The 22,237-nt window shown below is 39.6% G+C and overlaps 1 protein-coding gene across 2 annotated transcripts in view; it reads right to left on the bottom strand.

The window, feature by feature from the left end:
• pcnx4 (pecanex 4) overlaps nucleotides 1-19,500 on the bottom strand; it is a 28,101-nt gene extending 8,601 nt beyond the window's left edge. The window contains exons 1-8 of one of the 2 annotated variants that reach the window (XM_067991892.1): nucleotides 19,391-19,500; nucleotides 13,633-14,373; nucleotides 11,737-11,913; nucleotides 6,913-7,433; nucleotides 5,766-5,866; nucleotides 3,718-3,840; nucleotides 1,885-2,248; nucleotides 665-768 (exon numbers count right to left, since the gene is read on the bottom strand). In XM_067991892.1, the coding sequence (XP_067847993.1) occupies nucleotides 665-768; nucleotides 1,885-2,248; nucleotides 3,718-3,840; nucleotides 5,766-5,866; nucleotides 6,913-7,433; nucleotides 11,737-11,913; nucleotides 13,633-14,321 (2,079 nt within the window). In that variant the 5' untranslated portion in view covers nucleotides 14,322-14,373; nucleotides 19,391-19,500. The remainder of the gene's footprint in view (nucleotides 1-664; nucleotides 769-1,884; nucleotides 2,249-3,717; nucleotides 3,841-5,765; nucleotides 5,867-6,912; nucleotides 7,434-11,736; nucleotides 11,914-13,632; nucleotides 14,374-19,390) is intronic. The other variant, XM_067991893.1, reaches the window with a different exon arrangement.
• Between the last annotated feature and the right edge of the window lie 2,737 nt (nucleotides 19,501-22,237).

Genomic DNA, 22,237 nt, shown 5'->3' with positions numbered 1-22,237 from the left:
CTTGGACTCGTAAGGGGCAATCGAAATGCTGGGGTCAGCTGCTCCCACTATATAAACAAATGAGAGGCAACAATTTATATTACCATTTTTAGATACCTCAGCCATAACAATCATGTAATGGTCATTTTTGCTTTTATAAACTGAGATTACCAATATGATATTCTTCCTCTACCATACTATAAAACATGATATATTATTGCCAAATTTTATTCTATTTGCAACTTTGTAGGACACTGAAAAATTAATTCAAAGGACGGACAGTTGTAGTTGGCATATATATCAAGACTGCTGCAACGAGATCAGATTATTTGTGCTCATCAAGGCAAACAATTTCATTGCTGGGGATTCAAACACTTTCCATTTTGGGAATCCAGTAGGAGAATTAAGCACTCCTTGGACAGGTAAAGCACAATTAATGGGTAAAACTCCCTTTATTTTGTCCCAACATGTCTCAGCTCCAGTTTGGAACTGTTGGCATATTCACTAGAATTCTAACCGAAACTGCCCAAACTCATTCCACATAAGACCCTTACAGCCAGAGAGGAGTTTTTCATCCAATCACTCTTAGTTGGATTTGAACCAACATCCCAGAGATAAAATGTTATTATTTAATGCACTGCACCACCCAACCCTACAGTGGTTTTTACCGAGAGCGCCATCTTACCTTAATGTTAATACAGCAGTAGCTAAAACCTCTTTCCAAAATCAAGACCCATATCAATCGGTCCTGGAAGCGGCACAGGAAATGAGAGCCAGGTGAAGGATTCCCTTGAAATAAAATGTCAAACAATCATATAAACCAGCAATTTTAAACCAAAGATAAACATAATACAAGTATTATATATACGCTGTGACAAATTCCACGGTACAATCAGCATAAAAAAAGTAGAGAAAAACTAGTTTTGTATATCAAATACAAATGAATTTGTTGTGTTCTATATAAATTTAAAGTGAAGACTGAAGGAGTTTGGATATGGCCATGCTGCTCTCCAGCATGTCAGGCTTCTGGCATTAAATACTTTCTACTTTAACAGTAGTAAAAGAATGATACCTATTAATATGTATCTTTTAAAAAATGTTTGATTCTGAACTCCTGACCCACAAATTGAGTTTACAAACAGCATAACCTTCTACTCAGCAACACTGCTTTCTTTGACTCTTTAAACCAAGATTAAAGGTTGCAGAGTACAGGTCACAGCCATTAAATAGAAGTCTTTAAAAATAAATTTAAGATATTACTTTGATAAATAGCATCCTCTGATGTTATAACATTGGATTTCTGCACATCTCACAATGTAAAGGTTCATCATTGATGAGATGACCCTCCCCTAGAATTGTTGGGATTTGCACGTTTTCCTTCCAACTGAAGTGGATGGAATCATGAAAGCATCCTCAGACCATTACAATATTCAAATACTAATGTTTCCATCCTGAGCAGCAAGAACGAATTGAAATATTGTGTATCCAACTTGATAGCTACTATGCCTATAATTAGACAATGGGGTAAATTGATCCTTTAATCTTCCGGTTGTCTGGACACTTGAGCACTTCAAAGTATTAGTGTGAACAAAAGTAGATCAAACACCCAACCTTGAAAAGCAGGGTAGATTTGTTGAGTTGAAAACAAGATTGATAATATTCAAATTTATGACTTAAATTTAAAATGAAGTACATGACTGATACACTTAATAAATATTCAAATAATTAACATACAGAAAACATAGGTTGCAGAAATTATAACATAATGGGTTTTTTTGGGTTTAAAATGCTGTCTCAGTCTATTAAAATAGTTCAGGAAATTCTGCTAGGTTTAGCCAAATTGAGCATTCAAGAGCTGACTATTAAGAACAACAACATTCAAACACATAATTATTCTTCACCTACCCAAGCTGCCAGCAGCAAATGCTGTACAAAATGCAGCAGCCAGATTGTGCATCATATGCTGGTAATATACTGAATCAGGACATATACATGCAGCAGCACCCACAGATCCGGGCCAGCTCCTATTAGGTCGTGGAAATCCCACCAAAAGCACTGGAAGTGTAAACAATGGAAGTAAAGGGGCCGAAAGTGCTGAAGAAAGAGCTATGACTGTCAGCACAACTGGGAACAGAATAATATTTAAAATGATTATGGTGGTAGAAGACTTCCGGCGCTGCTTCTTCTCTGTCCAGGAGGAGATAAGTACAGTCAAAGCAAATTTGAGCTTGGAAATTGCTTGAAAGAAACGATCTCGTATAATACCAACCTACAAAAGGAGGTACAAAAGTGGGTTTATAGGACTTTATAAATTCCAAATAGAATATAATCAAGAAAGGGACTTGTTGGATTTTATCCTTTAATATCAAATTCATTATGAATATTTCACTTTTATTTTGTTCATTAATATTTATATTTACTACAACAACTTGCATTTAGATAGCACCATCAACATAGAAAATAAATCCAAAGGCGCTTTGCAGAAGCTTAATCAGACAGAAGGGGCCGAAAGTGAAGCAAAAGCATTGACTATCAGCACACTGGGAACAGAATAATACTCAAAATGATTATGGTGGTGGTTCCAACACTGCTTCTTCCCTGTCCAGGAGGAGATAAGTACGGTCAAAGCAAATTAATCTAGTTTGTTTATAACTTATTCTGAACCCAGTTAATATCATTAAGATATTAAAGGATATCAATTTAAACCAAAAAGAGTCAAACCTAGTGTCCTAAAAACTAAAGTAACAAGTACTGAAGAAAGTTAGCCCAAAGGCTCATACAGTACAAACTCTCAAAAATCTAATTTCCTCACTCTGCAGAAACATATCACTCCTTCCAAATAAACCAACAGGGAGGTTCAGAGAGCAGTATTACATAGAATTTACAGCACAGAAACTGGCCATTCGGCCCAACTGGTCCATGCCGGTGTTTATGTTCATATGGCCAATTCAGTGGAAACCCATATCCCTCTCTGACACCACTCCAGTGCATTGAACCATGGTGCAGCCTATTATATTTTTCCATCTAAATATTAGATGCACCCACTACTGCCACTAGCTGAGCATGGACTGGGGGATTAAACTTGTGAACTTTCTGGTCTGTATGGCTCACTTACTCAGTAAACCCACTAATCCTTTGTCAAGCTATCCATCTCAATTTCTAAAAGAGTCCTGTGTCTGAGGCAAAAATTTGCAAATAACTATTCAAGATCTGATGAAGCCTTATTAAAATCCATTCAGGTGTCAAACAACTGGCTATATGACAAATAAGCCATAACAAAAGCTTTCCCTCACATCTGTAGGAGGGCAGAAAGTAGGAAGAAAAAAAAAGAGTGAGCACCACTCAAAGGAAAATGGGCAAGATAAAATGTGATATAAGAGCTATCATCTGTGAAACTTCAGTTAAGAGATTTTTTTTAATTTAATTGTTTTGGCTACAATTCAGCATTCACACATAGATAGCAGCAGACTATAAACTATGTAGTGGAATTGTAATCTAATATTGCTTTATTAGAGCATTATTTTTCAGTTACTGTATTTAAATTACACACCGTTACAGTATGAGGTCAATATTTTTATATGGGCACACACCACTTCTTCACTGTCTGTAAAAATGCATTAATATTTCAAAATATATTTTTTTAAATGTCTAAATAACTGCTTATAGCTAGCTGGTAAAACATATACCAAGAGGGAAGTGACTAATCAGGAAAATGGACAAAATAAAAATTGTAGTTACCATTAGGAGTTGGATCCCTGTACCCATACTGTTCCACCACACCAGACTTGAATGCAATGTGGCAAGTCGCACAATTGCTATCACTACCACTTCCAATAGTGCATTCTCTGTATTCTGCCACACCTATTAAGACAGCCAGATACATGTTTTTTAAAAAAAGAAAAATGTTAAAAATTAATAAAAACATGTTCAGTTATATAAAATCAGTGACAATTGCTCCTAAAATTTAGTTCAAATATGACAACACATCCCAAGTTAATTTTTTTTTAAATTTCAGGATTTACCAAAAATGTTGAAGTCTCTTACTACCAAGATCTTATTCTGCCTGGTACTCAAAGCAATAGAGCTCCCCTAGTGATCTTGAGGATAAAGACACCACACAAAATAGCACCAGAAGATCTCAAGTTTGATTTCTGTCTGTGCTTAGTTGGCCAATTTCAACTGGGACAATAGGTGGGGGTGCTTCAATTAGCCTCAGAACCCCTCATCTTATCACTATCAAGGGACTGCTGGACAGGATTGGATTCAGCTGTGATGTCTTGCACAGTATTAGCCTAGTCATTTATGCTTACACATTAACAATAGTCACTTGGCCAAGTTACTGGGGATCTGCCAGCACCCTTGGAAACATACCCCAGCAAGAGAGTCAGTGTTTGCTGAAGAAAATAAAATTGGCAAAGTAAAACATTTAAGATAACAAGAGTAAAATGAATTCCCAGAGTGACTCAGCTTTCAAGTTCCATTTCCTCGTTGTGTGAAGTCTGCCTTTTGTTGGGCAGTAAAGCCAAGATAAAGAATTTTCTTTTTTCCTTAAGGTTTGTTCTTGGGATCTGGACAGCGCTGGCAAGGTTACATTTATTGCCCCACTCTAGTTTCTAGATTTATTGGGTTCAATTTCATAACTTTCCATACTGAGAATTGACTCTCAACCTCCTAGGACATGCCATAACCATTACAGTACTGTAACCGATTTGAGGAAAAGTAGGTTCAATGTAACCTGAGCCTCATCACTCTATGAAGTGATTCCTTTTTCCTTTTAGCTGTATCTTTTGTAAAGAAAACTCTCCTTCAGTGATATACTTTGAATACAATAAGCGGTAATCAACATCTGTGTCTTAATCAACCAGAGGGCTTTGCTCAGCATGTAAAGAAAGATTTGCATTTATATGGCATCTTATCATGTCCCTCAGAAATCTCCCAAAGTACTTTGCAGACAATAAATGAGTTTGAAGTGCAGTGACTTATGTAGGCAAAAGCAGCAACCATTTTCTGCACAGCAAGCCCCATAAACAGCAATGAGACAAATCTGTTTTTGGTAATATTCATTAAGGGAAAAATAGTGGTCACCACACCAGGAAGACTCCCACTCTTCTGCAAATAATGCCATGGGATCTTTTACATCCACCTGATGGGCCATCAGTTTAACATCTCATCTCGTGGCTGGCACCTCCAACAATGCAGCACTCCCTCAGCACTGTACTGGAGTGTTAGCCTAGATTACGTGATCGAGTCCAGGAGTCGGGCTTCAACCCACAAACTTCCAATTATAAGCTTCCTTAGTTTAGTATAATTTTTCTTGAACTATTACACACAAAGCAAAATATACCACCAGATTCTGCCACAATCCCATTTGTCTTCTAACTCAGCAGAAAGACAGAAACCAAACATTTTAAAGAACAGACAGAGGATGGAAAAAGGTTGACACAACACGTTTCTGAATATGATGAATGAAATAGAAGAGATGTTTTTGCTGGAGACATGCAACGCATTAAACATTAAATGGACCAAGAAAACAGAAACATTTTAAGAGATTTTGAGGATCGGGAAGCATAAATACATTATTCCTTTAAGAACAAATCTTCAACATAGTTTTGGATTTACCAGCAAGAATGGATCTAGGCTCTTAATTAGATGGTCATGTGACCAAGAAAAAAAACTGGTTTTAAAAAGTGTATTTTGATTTTTAAGATCAGATAAAAAGGTAGAAGGAATTGTGTAAATTAAAAAAGTTTTAAAATTTCATTGCACCAAAGCACTACACAACTTACTATTCGAAATGCCCGTGTGAATCCAATACAAAGAGATGCTGTGTGGAGATCCTTTAGTGAAGTATCCACTGAAAGAAAGGCTACCATGGCAAATGGAGAGACTGTAACAAACAGACTGTTATTAGAAGCCCCGCTGTTTCCAAAAATGCAGACTGCTTCAACATTATCTTAAAAACATGTTGAAAGCATCACAACATTGATCAACCGAGAACCTTGTTGATTTTTGTGCCTTACAATCCTGACAAATTCTCCTTACATATACCACTAATAGATTTATACTGCAGACAACTGCTGAGAGAACCAGGATTAGAAGATGGGAAATGGAAACCATCTACAAACAAATACCTTTCGAACAGGTTTCAAGTGCTGTGTTAATGAAGGTTCAAGTCAGATTCATGAATATGTTGTTAGGAAACAGCTGAACTTTGAATGGGATGGGTTGAAAAAAAACTTTCACCACTCTGTAGCACTGTGCACAGAGTATTCTAATATGCAGCACCATTGTGTTAATCAGGATTTTATTATATTTGTTTTCTAATTTGATTTGCTCATTTTTTCTTCCCCCTCTTCCATTTAGCATTTCTCTATCTTCAGCTGGACAGATGCGATGGCCTTCTGTACAAATGTCACTAATTTAAATCAATTATTAGCAGATCGAATACAACCCCCCCAAAAAAAATACAAAAAAAAGGGCCAGTATCAAAAAGGTACCTCTCCATTTCCTTACATCTCTGTCCCAGGTCAGCTCCCTCCCCATCCAGCTTTGACCTCTGGGCCTATTCCATGCTCTCTTAACAGGAGCACCATCACATCTGGAATACAAGACTGCAGCTGCACATCCACTGCTTCCTCTTGGCACAAGCCCCAACCTCCAAATTTGTCTTACAACCATGCATTCCACAGCACCTCCCAGAAACCTCTCCCCAACCCACCCTGTCCCATATTGTAGCATGTGTCAAACTTTTTTTAAAAAGTGAAAGATAAAAATTCAGTACACATCTATAATACTTAGACACAGTGGAAACAGAAAAAGAGAGAAAAAAAGAGGGGAGAGGATGAAAGAGGAGAGAAAGGCACAGGCACCTTGCCAGAAATAAACTACACACAGCAATAACCAACTAGTCTATTACTGCTTTAGGCAACTTACTGAGATTGAGGAGAATCCTTTGAATCAAGCCAGCCTTCACCAATATTGCTTGTTTCTGTTTAAAAACTTTAACAGTCCTTATGTCTTTGGGAAACAAAGGATTTCGGAAGAATCCAAACAGAATATATGCACCTTGAATTTCTTGGAAAATCTTCCATACTACCAGTGTTACTATTAAGATATAGCTTATTGTGGCCTGAGGACTTATTTTAGATGTAGTTGATCTTGTTGCAAAGAAATGTAATAAACCAGCTTCTGCAAGTGTTGTTATAAGAAGACTAATATAAATCAAGGCTTCTTTCCAGCCAAGCTGCCATCCAAGTCGGTTACTAAAATGTTTAGGATATTCTAATGAGGCATGAGCTGTCTTGCAGCAGAATCTGAATGAAGCCTCAAGTTGGCTGAGATCAAGACTAAGTATAAATCCCATTCCAGTTGTGAACAGCACCACACCAAGAGTGCTGGGGATAAAGAATGTTGCAATCACCACTCCAACGGACACAATAAACATAACCAATAACCTGCAGAAATAAAAAGCATAGATGTAAAATTAAACACAGCATTATTACATTTTGGTAGGAAGAATAAGAGGGCCACATACTGCTTGGATAATAAGAATCTAAATAGGGTAGAATAGCAGAGGGGTATTGGGGTACAGATACATAAATCACTAAGAGTAGCAACGCAGGTTAATAAGTCCATAAAAAAAGCAAACCAAGCACTGGGGTTTATTTCTAGAGGAATTGAATTGAAAAGCTGAGAAGTTATGTTATACTTGTATAGAACCTTGGTTAGACCACATCTGGAATACTGTGAACAGTTGTGGTCTCCATATTATAAAAAGGATTTAGAGGCCCCAGAGAAGGTGCAAAAAAGATTTACTAGGCTGATACTAGACCTGAGAAGTTATACCTATCAGGAAATATTGAGCAGGCTGGAGTTCTTTTCTCTAGAAAAGAGAAGACTGAGGGACGACCTGATATAGAGGTCGATAAGATAATGAAAGGGTTTGACAGCGTAGACATAGAAAAGATGTTTCCACTTACGGGGGAAACCAGAACTAGGGGCCATAAATATAACATAGGCACTAATAAATCCAATAGGGAATTCAGGAGAAACTTCTTTACCCAGAGTGTAGTTGGAATGTAGAACCCGCTACCACAAGGAGTAGTTGAGGCGACTAGCATGGAGGCATTTAAGGGGAAGCTAAATAAACACCGGGGAGAAAGGAATAGAATGATATGCTGATAGGGTTAGATGAAGTAGGGAGGGAGGAGGTGCGTGTGGAGCATAAACACCAGCATGGACCTGTTGGGCCGAATGGCCTGTTTCTGCACTGTACATTCTATGTAATTCTATGTAGTACAGCACTAAGAATTATCAGTTTCCTGCTATGCAAGTATAATGTAGTCACTAACTTGGAACCTGTGTCTCAATTGTATGTGCGCATTAATGATCATGAGGCAAAGAAAATAATACAATATGCTGGCTCATTTTCTGTAGCGTTATACATGGGGAATCAAAATCAAATTATGAAGCAGGTTGGGGATAATTGAAGTAGGGCCAAGGAAGGGCTGCATCACTGGAGGCTAAGTGGGGGGGGGTCAGGGAGGGGAGAAAGAAGAGCATAGAAAGAAGCTAAAGGAGAGCGAGAAGCCTGAGGACGGTGGAAGGAGGACGTTGAAGCAGATCCAGAGCCTAGAGGAAGCCAGGGCAGGAGGAAGAGAGAGAGAGAGAGAGAGTGTGTGTGTGTGTGTGTGTGTGTGTGTGTGTGTGTGTGTGTGTGTGTGTGTGTGTGTGTGTGTGTGTGTGCCTGCGCGCAGAAGGAGGAGAATGAGAGGGGAATTTGAATCCAGCATGATTCAGTGATGCTGAGGACTCAGTCATTCGGCCTTGCATTGATTTAAATATCAAAAGACAAAATCATGGCAGGCCCTGGAGCGGCTGGTCAATGAGGCCGAGACCAAGAACAGCGACTGATTATGGACCAAAGTTGGGGGCATTGGAAACGGGGTGCAAAGAGTGTCAGCTTTGGTTCAGTGATAGCACTCTCACCTCGTATTGTGGGGAAGCCCGCAATGCAGGTGAAGCCTAATGTTCTCTCGTCCTGCTTCGCTCTGTCCATTGGGAAAGAGATGTAGGTGTGCCTGCTTGGTTGCTTCCCTGAAATTTAATTTAAATTATGAGGACAGGTTGCATAAACTTGGCTTGGAAGGTTAAGGGGTGATATAATCCAGGTATTTAAAATGATTAAGGGACTTGATAGGGCAGATACAGAGAAACTATTTCCTCTGATGGAGGAATCTACAACAAGGCATAATCTTAAAATTAGAACTAAGCCATTTAGGAGTGAAATCAGGAAGCACTTTTTTGACTTTTTGGAACTCACTCCCCCCAAAAGGCTGTGGATGCTGGATCAATTGAAATTTTCAAGACGGAGATTAATAGATTTTAATTAGGCAAAGGCATCAAGGGATAAATACGGGTTGATGGCCAGGGGCTGCAGAAACTACTGAGTTTATTCCGAACTGCTGACACACAGGCAAAAGCAACTGCAGCCCCTGGCCAACAGGGTAAATGGAGGAGTTGAGGTACAGATCAGTCATGATCTAAATGAATCAGCCACAGACTAGAGTGGCTGAACGGCCTACTCTTTTTTAAAATTCGTTCGTGAGATGTGGGCGTCGCTGACAAGGCAAGCATTTATTGCCCATCCCTAATTGCCTTTGAGAAGTTGGTGAGCCACCTTCTTGAACCGCTGCAGTCCATATGGTGAAGGCACTCCCACAGTCCTGTTAGGTAGGGAGTTCCAGGATTTTGACCCAGCGACGAAGAAGGAACGGCGATATATTTCCAAGTCAGGACGGTGTATGATTTGGAGGGGAACGTGCAGGTGGTGTTCCCATGCGCCTGCTGTCCTTGTCGTTCTAGGCGGTAAAGGTTGCGGGTTTAGGAGGTGTTGTCGAAGAAGCCCTGGCGAGTTGCTGCAGTGCATCCTGTAGATGGTACACACTGCAGCCACGATGCACCGGTGGTGAAGGGAGTGAATGTTTAGGGTGGTGGATGGGGTGCCAATCAAGCGGGCTGCTTTGTCCTGGATGGTGTTGAGCTTCTTGAATGTTGTTGGAGCTGCACTCATCCAGGCAAGTGGAGAGTATTCCATCACACTCCTGACTTGTGCCTTGTAGATGGTGGAAGGGCTTTGGGGAGTCACTCACCAGAGAATACCCAGCCTCTGACCTGCTCTTGTAGCCACAGTATTTATGTTTCTGTTCCTATATTCTAGTTTAAAATGGTAGCTATTTTTAAAAAAGAAACACACTGAAGTTAGTTAACCGTTGTCAGGAATAGGCTGTGTTAAAGAAGTTATTGAGGGATCACAAATAAAACTTCAACTGTAGTAGTTACTATTTGACAAACTGCATTATTATACTAGTGTCATAACACAAAAGCAAGTCCTGCTATATTATAATGTAATAACTCCTGGTGTTATGAAGTTAGAGTACAAAAGTTTCACATCTAGAACTATGGTCAATCATTAAACACTGCAAGTGTCTGGTTTGCTTTTTTTTTTCCACATCTAGTTTGAGTTCCTATGTTTTAAAAAAAAAATCAGAGCTGAAAATAGTGCAGTAGGAGGTTTGTATAGCCTAATAAAGCATTTGTAACTAAGTTTACAGGGTATTAACTGATAATTAACTACAGAAAGTATTGTGTCTAGTATACAATGGTGCAGTTTCATTTTCAGGAAATGCATGTAGATAAAAGTTAGGCATTCAGACGTTCTTCCAGATATTTATTTCCTTCACATCTCCCACTTATTTCCTTCCCTTGCCATATGCCCATCCTTTAGTTCCTTGAATAATTACTACTACTGAAGCAAACACATATTTTCAGCTTGCACGCTTTGGAGTGATATGCAGGGAATTGAAATACATGGGTCTTTTCCACCCCCCCCCCCCGCCACAACATAAATTGAAATAGGACGTTCTACAGCAAAGTATTTGCATCACAGTTTGTGATAATAATAGGCAGTCTAAGTTGTTGCATTACCTATACAAGGCATAATTTCTTGTTTATTGAACCTGGTTAAATCATTGAGCCATAAAGATCAGAAAGGTGCCACATTTTGATGCTTGTTATTTGCCCAGTTAGCTGATATGAGGCAGAAGGTTCCAACAATTAGTTTCAGTGCCTCTGGATTCGGGAAGAGATTAACAATGGTCTCCCTCTCCTGATCACTGTCCAGTGACCTCTGCTAGAGGCACACATGTACATCAGATGAGGACAGGATCAAGTTTGGTTGTAGTGCCATATGAATAAATAGCCCGCTGACATTACTGTCAAGCCTCACACATGAATAAAGGTAACTTTGGCAAAGCAGTGAAGGGCCTCTGACACTCTTTGAGCGGTACCTCAGGAAATCAATGCCTTCAGGAGAGGAGGGTAGGACAGAACATTTATCAGAATGACAAAAAAATGCCTTACTTGCACGGACTCAAAAATGAAAAGCATCAGTGTCCAATGTAGAGCAACGTTGTGAATCAGGATCTGTTTGTTAGGCAGCAGCTTAACACAATCGCAGGCCCTTTCATAAAACCACATGCTCTGAATGGACTTTGCAGCATCACTAAATGATGTACAAATTGGGCCTCAAGACAGTGCGATTCGGGAAGACCAACCAATATCAAACGGTCAACACAAAATGTACTATAGCCTGTGGGATGCATGATGAGGCAGTACATGATCGTGAAATTATGAGTTTAATTGTCTTTACTACTAAGTCATCGCACGTTTCCCATTTGTGAAGACTTTAAATCTTACCTTACATTGGTTGCCATGGGTGAACCTCCAAACCCAAATTCTAAGACTTGTTCGAGAACCCATAAGAAAAGTGCATCCACAGGAGGCAAAATGCCAATTGCCCAGAGCACAGGCAGAAATACAAAAATAATGTGCAAAATCTGATTTGTTTGAAGCAGGATTGGGTTTAGAGTAAATCTGAGGAAAGGAAAAGAGTCAAATATTAATTCCAAAAAGGACCATGGTACAAAATGGTTCAGCTATTAATCTCTTTATTCCAAATCCAATCTTCTGGTTGAGATAGCCTACTATTAGTTAAATATTATAAACAATTAAATTTTGCACAAGCCAGAAGTCAATATATTATTGATAAATTTCTACTAGCAAGAATGAGATACATTTCAGTAGGAAGAATAGGGGAGGCAATATAAACTAAAGGGCACAATTCTCAAAGGGGTGCAGGAACAGAGAGATCTGAGGGTATATGTGCACAAATTGTTGAAGGTGGCAAGGCAAGTTGAGAAAGCGGTTAAAAAACTATACGGGATCCTGGGCTTTATAAATAGAGGCATAGAGTACAAAAGCAAGGAAGTCATGATGAACCTTCATAAAAGACTGGTTTGGCCACAGCTGGAGTATTGTGTCCAGTTCTGGGCACAGCACTTTAGGAAAGATGTGAAGTCTTTAGAGAGGGTGCAAAAGAGATTTACTAGAATAAATCCAGGGATGAGGGACTTTAGTTAAGTGGATAGACTGGAGAAGCTGGGGTTGTTCTCCTTGGAACAGAGAAGGTTGCGAGGAGATTTGATAGAGGTATTCAAAATCATGAAGGGTCCAGACAGAATAGATAGAGAGAAACTGTTCGCATTGGCGGAAGGGTCAAGAACCAGAGGACATAGATTTAAGGTGACTGGCAAAAGAACAAAGGTGACATGAAGAAAAACTTTTTTTTTTAAAACACAGTGAGTGGTTAGGATCTGGAATGTACTGCCAGAGAGGGTGGTGGAGGCAGATTCAATCATGGCCTTCAAAAGGGAACTGGATAAGTATTTGAAAGGAAAAAATTTGCAGGGCTACAGGGATAGGGCAGGGGAGTGGGACTAGCTGGACTGCTCTTGCATAGAGCTGGCACAGACTCAGAGCTGAATGGCCTCCTTCCGTGCTGTAACCTTCCTATGATTCTATGACAGTCTACTTGGGATGGAATGGGTGGAAAATGAAGAATCTTAAGCCACATATTTTGATTAATAATCTGAAAATATTTTAGATGTGGCATTGCATCTACCTTCTCTATCCCGCCAAATTAGCTTCCTAAATCCAAACTGACCTCCTTGCTTGGGAGCTCTTAACCAGTTCAGTTCCTATTCTGGAGTTGACCGACAAGTTTCCCCTCCATCACCTCAAGTAACATTAGTCAAGCTCAGATTGGAGACACAACATCATTCCTCTAAAACTCAGTATGTACAAACTTTCCTTGATTATAAGTCAGTACAATGCAAAATTGAAAATGAAGATGCTTAGCTGAACTTTTTAATTTTTAACCGTAGTTCATGAAGGCTATTCCACTTCAAACACTTTCTAAAACCCAAACTATTAGGAATCTCAAATACAGCTCTAATGTAGGAAGAACTCGAGAGGCATTTCAGAATCCAAACTGGGCCAATTCCAAAAAATGCTCATTTTAGTTTTTCCAAAAATTTTCAAGTTAGGATAATTTCGGACCGAGGTGACACATCCAGCCATATTACGGAACTACAACTATACCTCATGCAATCAGCGGTATCTTTAAGACATCAAAATCTGAAAATCAGGTCAAAACCTGAACCTAAATACGGCCTTAACTACTTTATTCAGCCCTAATTCTAAAACTAATCTCACCAAATCAACATTTTAAGAAAGATTTAAAAAGTTGTATACCTGTAGGCTAGATCCACTGCAATGAAAATAAAAATATAAAGTGGTCTAGTAAGTGCATTGATTTCATACGTATCCTGTGGTTGGAATGTAGCAATCTCTACAGCAGTATTTATTATTAATGAATATTCTCCAATGCACACAGTCACCCAACCAAAAACAAAGAGCACAACAGTTGCCCCTGTGTTGGCATATAGTATCATTAACCTGTTGGGTAGCAAATACCATGTTCCAAGGCCACATAATGCTCCAGCTAGAATGGAGTGAAAAACTGTGTTGATCAAATATTTTTTTCCAGGTATGATGAATTTTACTGTCTCTGACCCAGCACAGCTGGAAAACTCAAATTCGTCCTCATCTGCCAGAGTATTTTCAGACGGGAACGTTTCGACAGTCACACTCTTCTGCCTGACCCACAGGTTCATGCCTTGAACAATGAAGGCTGCTAGCAGCATCAACCCTGCAGCAAGGATTGATGTATAATAATCTTCTAATATACTTAGCTGGTAAAGAACAGTCCCTAAACCACCAAAAACCCATGGTATCAGGAACAGGATTATCTGGTTAACATAGATGTATGGTGGAGCACAGTATCCAAGTTTGAATCGTGGTCCTCCTAGTACTGTCTGTGGAAACCGCTTCCAAAAGAATTCCTGTTTGTAGTCATTTAGTAGTGGGACATCTGGACCCATCCTGATTTCGCACAATTCTTACATCGTCAGTATTTCCAAAGTCTTGTTTTGCCTGGGAATGTCAGAATTTAACAGTAAAACACCTAGATATCCAAGTTTAGGATCACAGACATTGTCTCCACTATCACACCTAGTAAACAACCACTTTAAAAGATATTATTAAATTCACACATTTTGGATATGGCATCAATTTATCATTACAATGAGGATGCAGTGCAGTTGCTCAATATAGATTAATGTGATGGTTGGGGAGAGAACACTGGGAGTTTGAAAGCATGTAATATACTTGCAGAACTGTACCAAATTTAATGACTAACTACTCAACTTACAAAATTTCTAAATAAGCAGTAGATACCCCATGTTAGGGGTAGTTCAAGACCTTTAATGCAGGTTCTATGTTTACTGTGGGCCTGCTGCAACTCAAATGCAAAAGCAGTTTGCCCATCACTGTAATGCAGCAAATTTACTGAAGCAATACATCACATAACTGACGAGCCCTTACCAATACTGAAAGATATAAGCTTCACAGAATTTTTTTTTAAAACTCAGCGAGTTGTTATGATCTGGAATGCATTGCCTGAAAGGGTGATGGAAACAGATTCAATAATAACTTTCAAAAGGGAATTGGATATATATTATATATACATACACACATACTTAAAAAGGAAAAAACTGCAGGGCTATGAGGAAAGAGCAGGAGAATGGGACTAATTGGTGGCTTGCTCAGAGAACCGGCACAGGCACATTGGGCCGAATGGCCTCCTTCTATGCTGTATGATTCTATGGTAATATCTGTAATATTATTTATCTACTTCTTTTAAAAAAAAACTTGCTCAAGTCATAACTGCTTGTTTTTCACTCTAAAACCTCTTATTCCCATCTATTTACAATATAATTTTTTGCTCTACCTCCCAAAGAATCTGCTTAAAATGCAAGTAGTTTATCTATTTGTTTATTAGGATCCTTTTATCTCAGTTGTTTACATGATTATGAAAGTTATTTTTTCTCTCCCTTCCCAAAGTAGATTTCTAGTTCATGCTGAAGTTCTCATTGGCGAAGTACTGCTCAGGGAGGTTTTCTTACTGTCAAGTCTCCAACATTCAGGGATGAAGGGATATGGGAACAGGGCAAGTAAATGTGATCAGGACTATTTGCTCACATGGAAGGGATGCGTCGGCACAGGCTGGTTGGGCCGAATGGCCTGTTTCCGTATTGTAACACAGGAACAGGAGTAAGTCCATTCAGCCCCTCGAGCATGTTCCGCCATTCAATTAGATCAGTACCTCAACCTAATTTACCTATCTTTGCTCTATATCCGTTCATACACTTACCTAACAAAAATCCATTGATCTCAGTCTTGAAAATTTCAATTAACCCAGTATCCACAGCATTCTGGGGAAGAGAGTCCCAGATTTCCACTACTCTTTGTGTGAAAACATCCTTCCTGATTTCACTCCTAAATGGTTTAGCTCTAATTTTAAGATTATGCCCCCTTGTTCTGGATTTCCCCCCATTGGAGGAAATAGTTTCTCTGTATCTACCTGATCGACTTCTATGTATTTCTATAACATTCAGCACTTTAAAAAAGGTGGTCAATTGTCACAGTCCATACCTAGTTGGTTTACTGACTGTAGTCACAATGCCAGAGGTTAACATCAAAATGCCTCAAACATCCCTCTCTACCCCTGGTGCAAATATCAATCCCTTCAGGAACACAAAGAATCTTATTTTAAACACTGTTCGTTCAAAATATTTAAATTTTTCCTGCTTTTTTTCCCCCACCGCCTGTGCCTCACAGTTATTATTTGTATGTTTTCTGCCCATTGTTACAGTATGGTCTGGGTACTGTAGTTCCACAAGAGCAGGGTGAAAACTACAACTTCCACGATGACTTTCTCTCTCAAACACAGAATTTGTCCACAGCAGTTGAAAATCCTCAGCACCCAAGCCCAGATAAAATGTCCAAGTAAAGCCCCACGCAAAAGGGCAACCTATCTGGATAGAAAGTTCTTACAGGCATTTCTAACATTAAACAACCAATTTTAAGGGTACATTTAGTGTTCTTTTAAAAAAAAGTGTATTTTTTTGTTACTTTCTAACTGTTCTTTCTAGCTGCATACACTGATCTGAGTGAAGAAAGAAAAATGGTGGTTAAAAAGTGTGAAGAAATTATTTGAATAATTTGATTAGTTGCTTTTACGGTACTTGTTGGATTGTGAATAGTAGCTTGGAGAATAAATGGAGAGATTTCATTGTTCAGCTTTATTTTGGATTTTTTTTTAGTATTCTCATTTGTTTACAGTTAGTTGATTGGATATTTCATTGGTGACTAAATTGGTAAATGGTTATTTGAAACAATCAAAATGTTTTGCCCTGTGGACGTACAACTTCTTTGATGTCATCCTTTCAACATGTGACGCTTTTGAAAAGTGACACAATGGATTTTTAATTATGTAGATGTTGCAACTGAAAAACAATTCCCATCAGATTTTATACCCAAACACAGAATACTTTAAAAAAATCAGCTTGAAATCCTCTGTTAGAGGACAGTTTGGGTCTTGACCGACTAGCACACAGCACCACCAGAATTTCACAAAAGTTCTTCACTTTTTGCAAAATACAGTCAACAAAAAATACAAACTCAAAAGATAAATTTAAAAATGTATGTGAAAAATTGCAAGTGAACAGTATAAAAATGTTCAGTTGGAAACATCTATCTCTTATTGCCAATTTTCTCCCCCCCCCTTTGATTATGTTGACTCCTTGATGGAGCACAGTCCCACGGTATGTTGTCCAAGAGGATATTCTTCACATATAAGCCTACATCAACAGCTGTAGGTATTCAACCACATAAGAGAAGGGAGTGGGGATACCATAGCCAAGTTAAGATTTTATTCTCACACATTCTAGTTGAGGTCACTAAATAGTAATCAAGAGGCAGAATCTAGAATGACTTTTCCCTCCCTAACCCAAGGGCACAGAGGGCAATTGTAGCATCCCTACTTTTATCTTGGTTGAGATCAAATCACTCAGCTCAAACCCGGAACCTTGATGGTCTGTATATCTCAGCTGTTCACCCCCTGAACAGTCACTGTGAAGCCAGTTGAATACATACCAACTGGAATGCACAGCCATTGGTTTGCCTGCTGCTATGATAAAGTTACTTATTTAGGTTAGCCAATTGTCAGATATACATAGTAATAGATCATTATGCTTATAAATCTCCAAATTACTGAGCAATTCAATTGAATTTCCATTTGCCTGATATGCAGGCCTGACTCTCTCCCTGTAGGGAGAACATACTTATCCAAGCCTAGAGGACTTAGGCACAAGTTGGTAAAAGTCAAGGCTTTGGGTTACTGGTAGAGGTTAACCAGCTAAAATAGAACAGCTCATTGCTAAGTTTCCCACTATTCATCTCGCCAGGACTGTTGAGGGCAACGGCAATAGCTATCTAGGGTTGAATATAAAAAGTACCAGCACTCAGATCCCATCAGTGAGTCAGGCTAGCCTGTCAATGATCAACAGTATTGTTACAAGTTCAGAGTCTGCTGTAGATACCTTACTGAGTTCAGCACTCTCAGTTGCTCCTGTAAGTGGCCCTTATGTGCCAGAGTTAACTCACACTACCCAATATCTACTTAAAAAATAGGGAACCCAGAGAATGCAACATGTCTCCCTTGACATACAAACTGGATATCAGATCTTATTCACATGCCCTCACATGTGCTTCTTCAGTCTTTTTCAAAGGCAGACTGAGAATACACTTAGCTAGATATGAAGCACTAAGCTGCTTTATTTCATAGATAGCAAGTGAACATATAGAGAAACCATTATGCTCAGACTCAATTAAAATCAGTACAACTTGTTTTCACATACTTATACAAAATAATGAATATGCTACATTTCCCCACATCAGTCTTGTTTGACTTAACCTCTAACTACCTTCCTGCATTCTAACCTGTCAGTGAGCATTTGTCTCCATTTTTATTTCCATGTTGACAATCCAAGGTGATGGCTAATGTCAGACAATCCCTGCTGAGCTTCCCAACACAATGGGTTTCTCAACTAGTGAGACAGGCTAATAAATTGCTTATTGTTTTTAGTCTTTGGGGAAACAACTTCAACGCCTAAGCTCATTAGTAGAGGTCATCAGACTTCGAATTTTAAAATGAACTGTGATGTAGGGAAGTAATTTTGGCTTTGGTCTTCTGGGATCCTGGCTACACCTATCCACAATGTAAAAGGTGCCTGAACAAAAGTCCTTAAATCAGAAGCTAGATCGAATAATATTTTCAGGGTGCTGGAAGACATTTTGAGGTTTTACACAGATATAATACACACGTTAACTTGCATTCGTTTTTAAAAATATACAGAATTATAGCAGTCTCAGATGGTAGTCCTGAAATTACCATTGGGTCCAATATGGGCAGCCTATATTTGTTTGCCAAATTACAACAGCCAAAATGAATGCTAAACACAACAATGCTAAGAAAAGTGAACATTTTTGCACCATAAATTATGAACTACAAATAGAAATATCAAACATATCACAAGAAGCAACATTACCATAAAACTTACTTTTTCGAATAAAACCATTGACATCTAGTCATTTGAATTCAGTCACGGTATTTGCAGCTCCGTTTTGGCGCACAAGTCAGCCCAACGCATATACAACTTGATCATTTTACGGTATTAAAATATTGCACGGAGACTGTTTTCATTTCAAGCGGGTTAAAACTACACAGCCCAGTAACAGGTTAATCACACGACGCTGCCAGAATTTCAATTCACCAACACCCCCCACCCAAGCCGCCCATAGCAACCTGCAGACACCGGGTTTACGGTTCGACGCCCTCTTCACGTACCTGCCCTGCCGTGAACGGACCGAGACTCGGCGGCCACCTGTCCCTATGGCCGCGATTCCGCGCTGCTCTACACATGCGTTTCTATGGCATAGCCGTAAACAGTCACCACCCAAAACACACAGGCGGCCCGACTCCCCCGCCACTGCTGCTGCTGCTTTTATCAGACCTGCTCCTGATGCCAGCCAACGCCTTCAAACTCACCGACACTCCCGAAATCAAACGCCAGCCACTGGATTGCTTGTTTCGCATTTTAAAGACGCCAACTGCTCCGTTTAACAGATGGCCATTCAGTAAGAAACGCCACTGGGACCACGCATGCGCCTGACCTCTCACCCACGGTATGGTGACGTCCAAAAGAGAGCTGCGTGGGGGTTGCCCGCGCCAGGGTGACGTGCGGAATGTCCGTGTGTCCCGGACAATTCCTGTGTGCAACAGGATCGTCCTATATTGGAAAATGTGAGGTTATGCACTTTGGCAGGAAAATTCAGAGAGCAAGTTATTATCTTAATGGCGAGAGACTGGAAAGTACTGCAGTACAAAGGGATCTGGGGGTCCTAGTGCAAGAAAATCAAAAAGTTAGTATGCAGGTGCAGCAGGTGATCAAGAAGGCCAACGGAATGTTGGCGTTTATTGCTAGGGGGATAGAATATAAAAACAGGGAGGTATTGCTGCAGTTATATACGGTATTGGTGAGACCGCACCTGGAATACTGCATACAGTTTTGGGTCTCTATACTTAAGAAAAGACATACTTGCTCTCGAGGCAGTACAAAGAAGGTTCACTCGGTTAATCCCGGGGATGAGGGGGCGGACATATGAGGAGAGGTTGAGTAGATTGGGACTCTACTCATTGGAGTTCAGAAGAATGAGAGGCGATCTTATTGAAACATATAAGATTGTGAAGGGGCTTGATCGGGTGGATGTGGTAAGGATGTTCCCAAGGATGGGTGAAACCAGAACTAGGGGGCATAATCTTAGAATAAGGGGCTGCTCTTTCAAAACTGAGATGAGGAGAAACTTCTTCACTCAGAGGGTAGTAGGTCTATGGAATTTGCTGCCCCAGGAAGCTGTGGAAGCTACATCATTAAATAAATTTAAAACAGAAATTGACAATTTCCTAGAAGTAAAGGGAATTAGGGGTTACGGGGAGCGGGCAGGAAATTGGACATGAATTTAGATTTGAGGTTAGGATCAGATCAGCCATGATCTTATTGAATGGCGGAGCAGGCTCGAGGGGCCGATTGGCCTACTCCTGCTCCTATTTCTTATGTTCTTATGTATCGCTCGAAGTAACTGAAGCATGCCAAACCCGCTGAAACACAGCCGCTTTTCACATGATGTACACTTTTAAACTGGTAATGTTAAAAAAAAACTCTCTTACTAATAAGTCATTTCATTTTCAAACTTCACCAGAACTGTGTGTACACTCCAAAATGTATCCTCTGTCTCATTTTTGTATACCCACATGCTGCAGGGTTCTTCATAATCTCCAGTGAAGCCTTCAGACCTGACATTGTTCATTTTCCCCTTTATTAATAAGTTTATTTGGCGTACTAGAAACAGATATATGATAAAATATTTAAATTTATGGATTAATTCTTCAGTTATTTAGTGCATATGTGTAAGATACCACTGCTTAGCCATAATATGCAACACATATTTTGAATCATGGCATGTTACTGTACACAATCAGGCCACTCGGCCCATCTAGTCTATCTCCTTCATGCACAGTCACTAACAGTTATTTCAGACATGACGTTGCATTCGAAACAGGTAGATCACTGTACTGCTACTCTTTTTACGCAACATAGAAAAATTATCTAATGTCAATTGATACAAGCTGAGGATGTCATCACCGATCCTCCCAGACCTGTGACCCTACGTTTATTAGCCTATGCCTTGAATTGGTTACAGTAGTCTTGTGTTATGGTACTGAGTTCAAATCACAACTAGAGATAGAAGGCAGAAAATTAGTAGGTGACTTAGGAAGGCAGAGGAAACAAAGGTTTGAAAATAAACAGCAAGGGAGTTTGACAGTGCTTAAAGGTATATACCACAATGCAAGGAGTATAGTGAATAAGGCAGATGAGCTGAGGGCACAGATAGACATGTGGCAGTACGATATCTTAGCTACTACAGAAACATGGCGTAAAGAGGGGCAGGAATGGCAACTCAACGTTCCTGGTTACAGGGTTTTCAAATGAGATAGAGAAGGAGATAAAAAAGGAGGGGGTGGCAATTTTGGTTAAATAAATAATTACAGCTGCGAGGAGGGATGATATGTTAGAAGGATCATCAAATGAGGCCATATGGGTTGAGCTAAGGAACAAAAAAAGGGGCAATCACAATACTGGGAGTGTACTATAGACCCCCAAACAGTCAGAGTGAGATAGAAGAGCAAATGTGTAGGCAAGTTTCCGAGAAGTGCAAAAACAGTAGGGCAGTAATAGAGGATTTCAACTACCCTAATATTAACTGGGACACAAAACAGTCTGAAGGGTTTAGAGGGCGCAAAATTGTTAAATTGCATTCAGGAAATCCTTTTTAGTCAGCACATAGCAAGCCCAACAAGAGAGGGGGCAGTTCTGGATTTAGTTTTAGGAAATGAGGCTGGGCAGGCGGAAGGAGTATCAGTGGGAGAGCATTTTGGTGATAGTGATCATAATTCAGTTATTTTTAGCATTGTTATGGAAAAGGACAAATATAGAACAGGAGTTAAAGTTCTCAACTGGGGAAAGGCCAATTTTACTAAGCTAAGAAGTGATTTAGCAAAATGGACTGGAAACAGCTACTTGAAGGTAAATCAATGTCAGAGCAGTGGGAGGCATTCAAGGGGAAGATTCAAGGGGTGCAGAAGAAACATGTTCCCACAAAGAAAAAGGGTGGGGCTGCCAAATCTAGAGCCCCCTGGATGTCAAGGAGCATACAGGGTAACATAAGGCAGAAAAGAAAAGTTTATGTCAGACACTGAGAACTGAATACTACAGAAAGCCTAAAGGAGTATAAAAAGTGCAGGGGTGAAATTAAAAGGAAATTAGGAAAGCAAAGA

Source organism: Heptranchias perlo, chromosome 10 (genome assembly GCF_035084215.1).
Source record: "Heptranchias perlo isolate sHepPer1 chromosome 10, sHepPer1.hap1, whole genome shotgun sequence".
Taxonomy (NCBI): Eukaryota; Metazoa; Chordata; class Chondrichthyes; order Hexanchiformes; family Hexanchidae; genus Heptranchias; species Heptranchias perlo.
The sequence above is the reverse complement of the archived record's forward strand: the minus strand, read 5'-3'. Positions and strand labels throughout refer to the sequence as shown.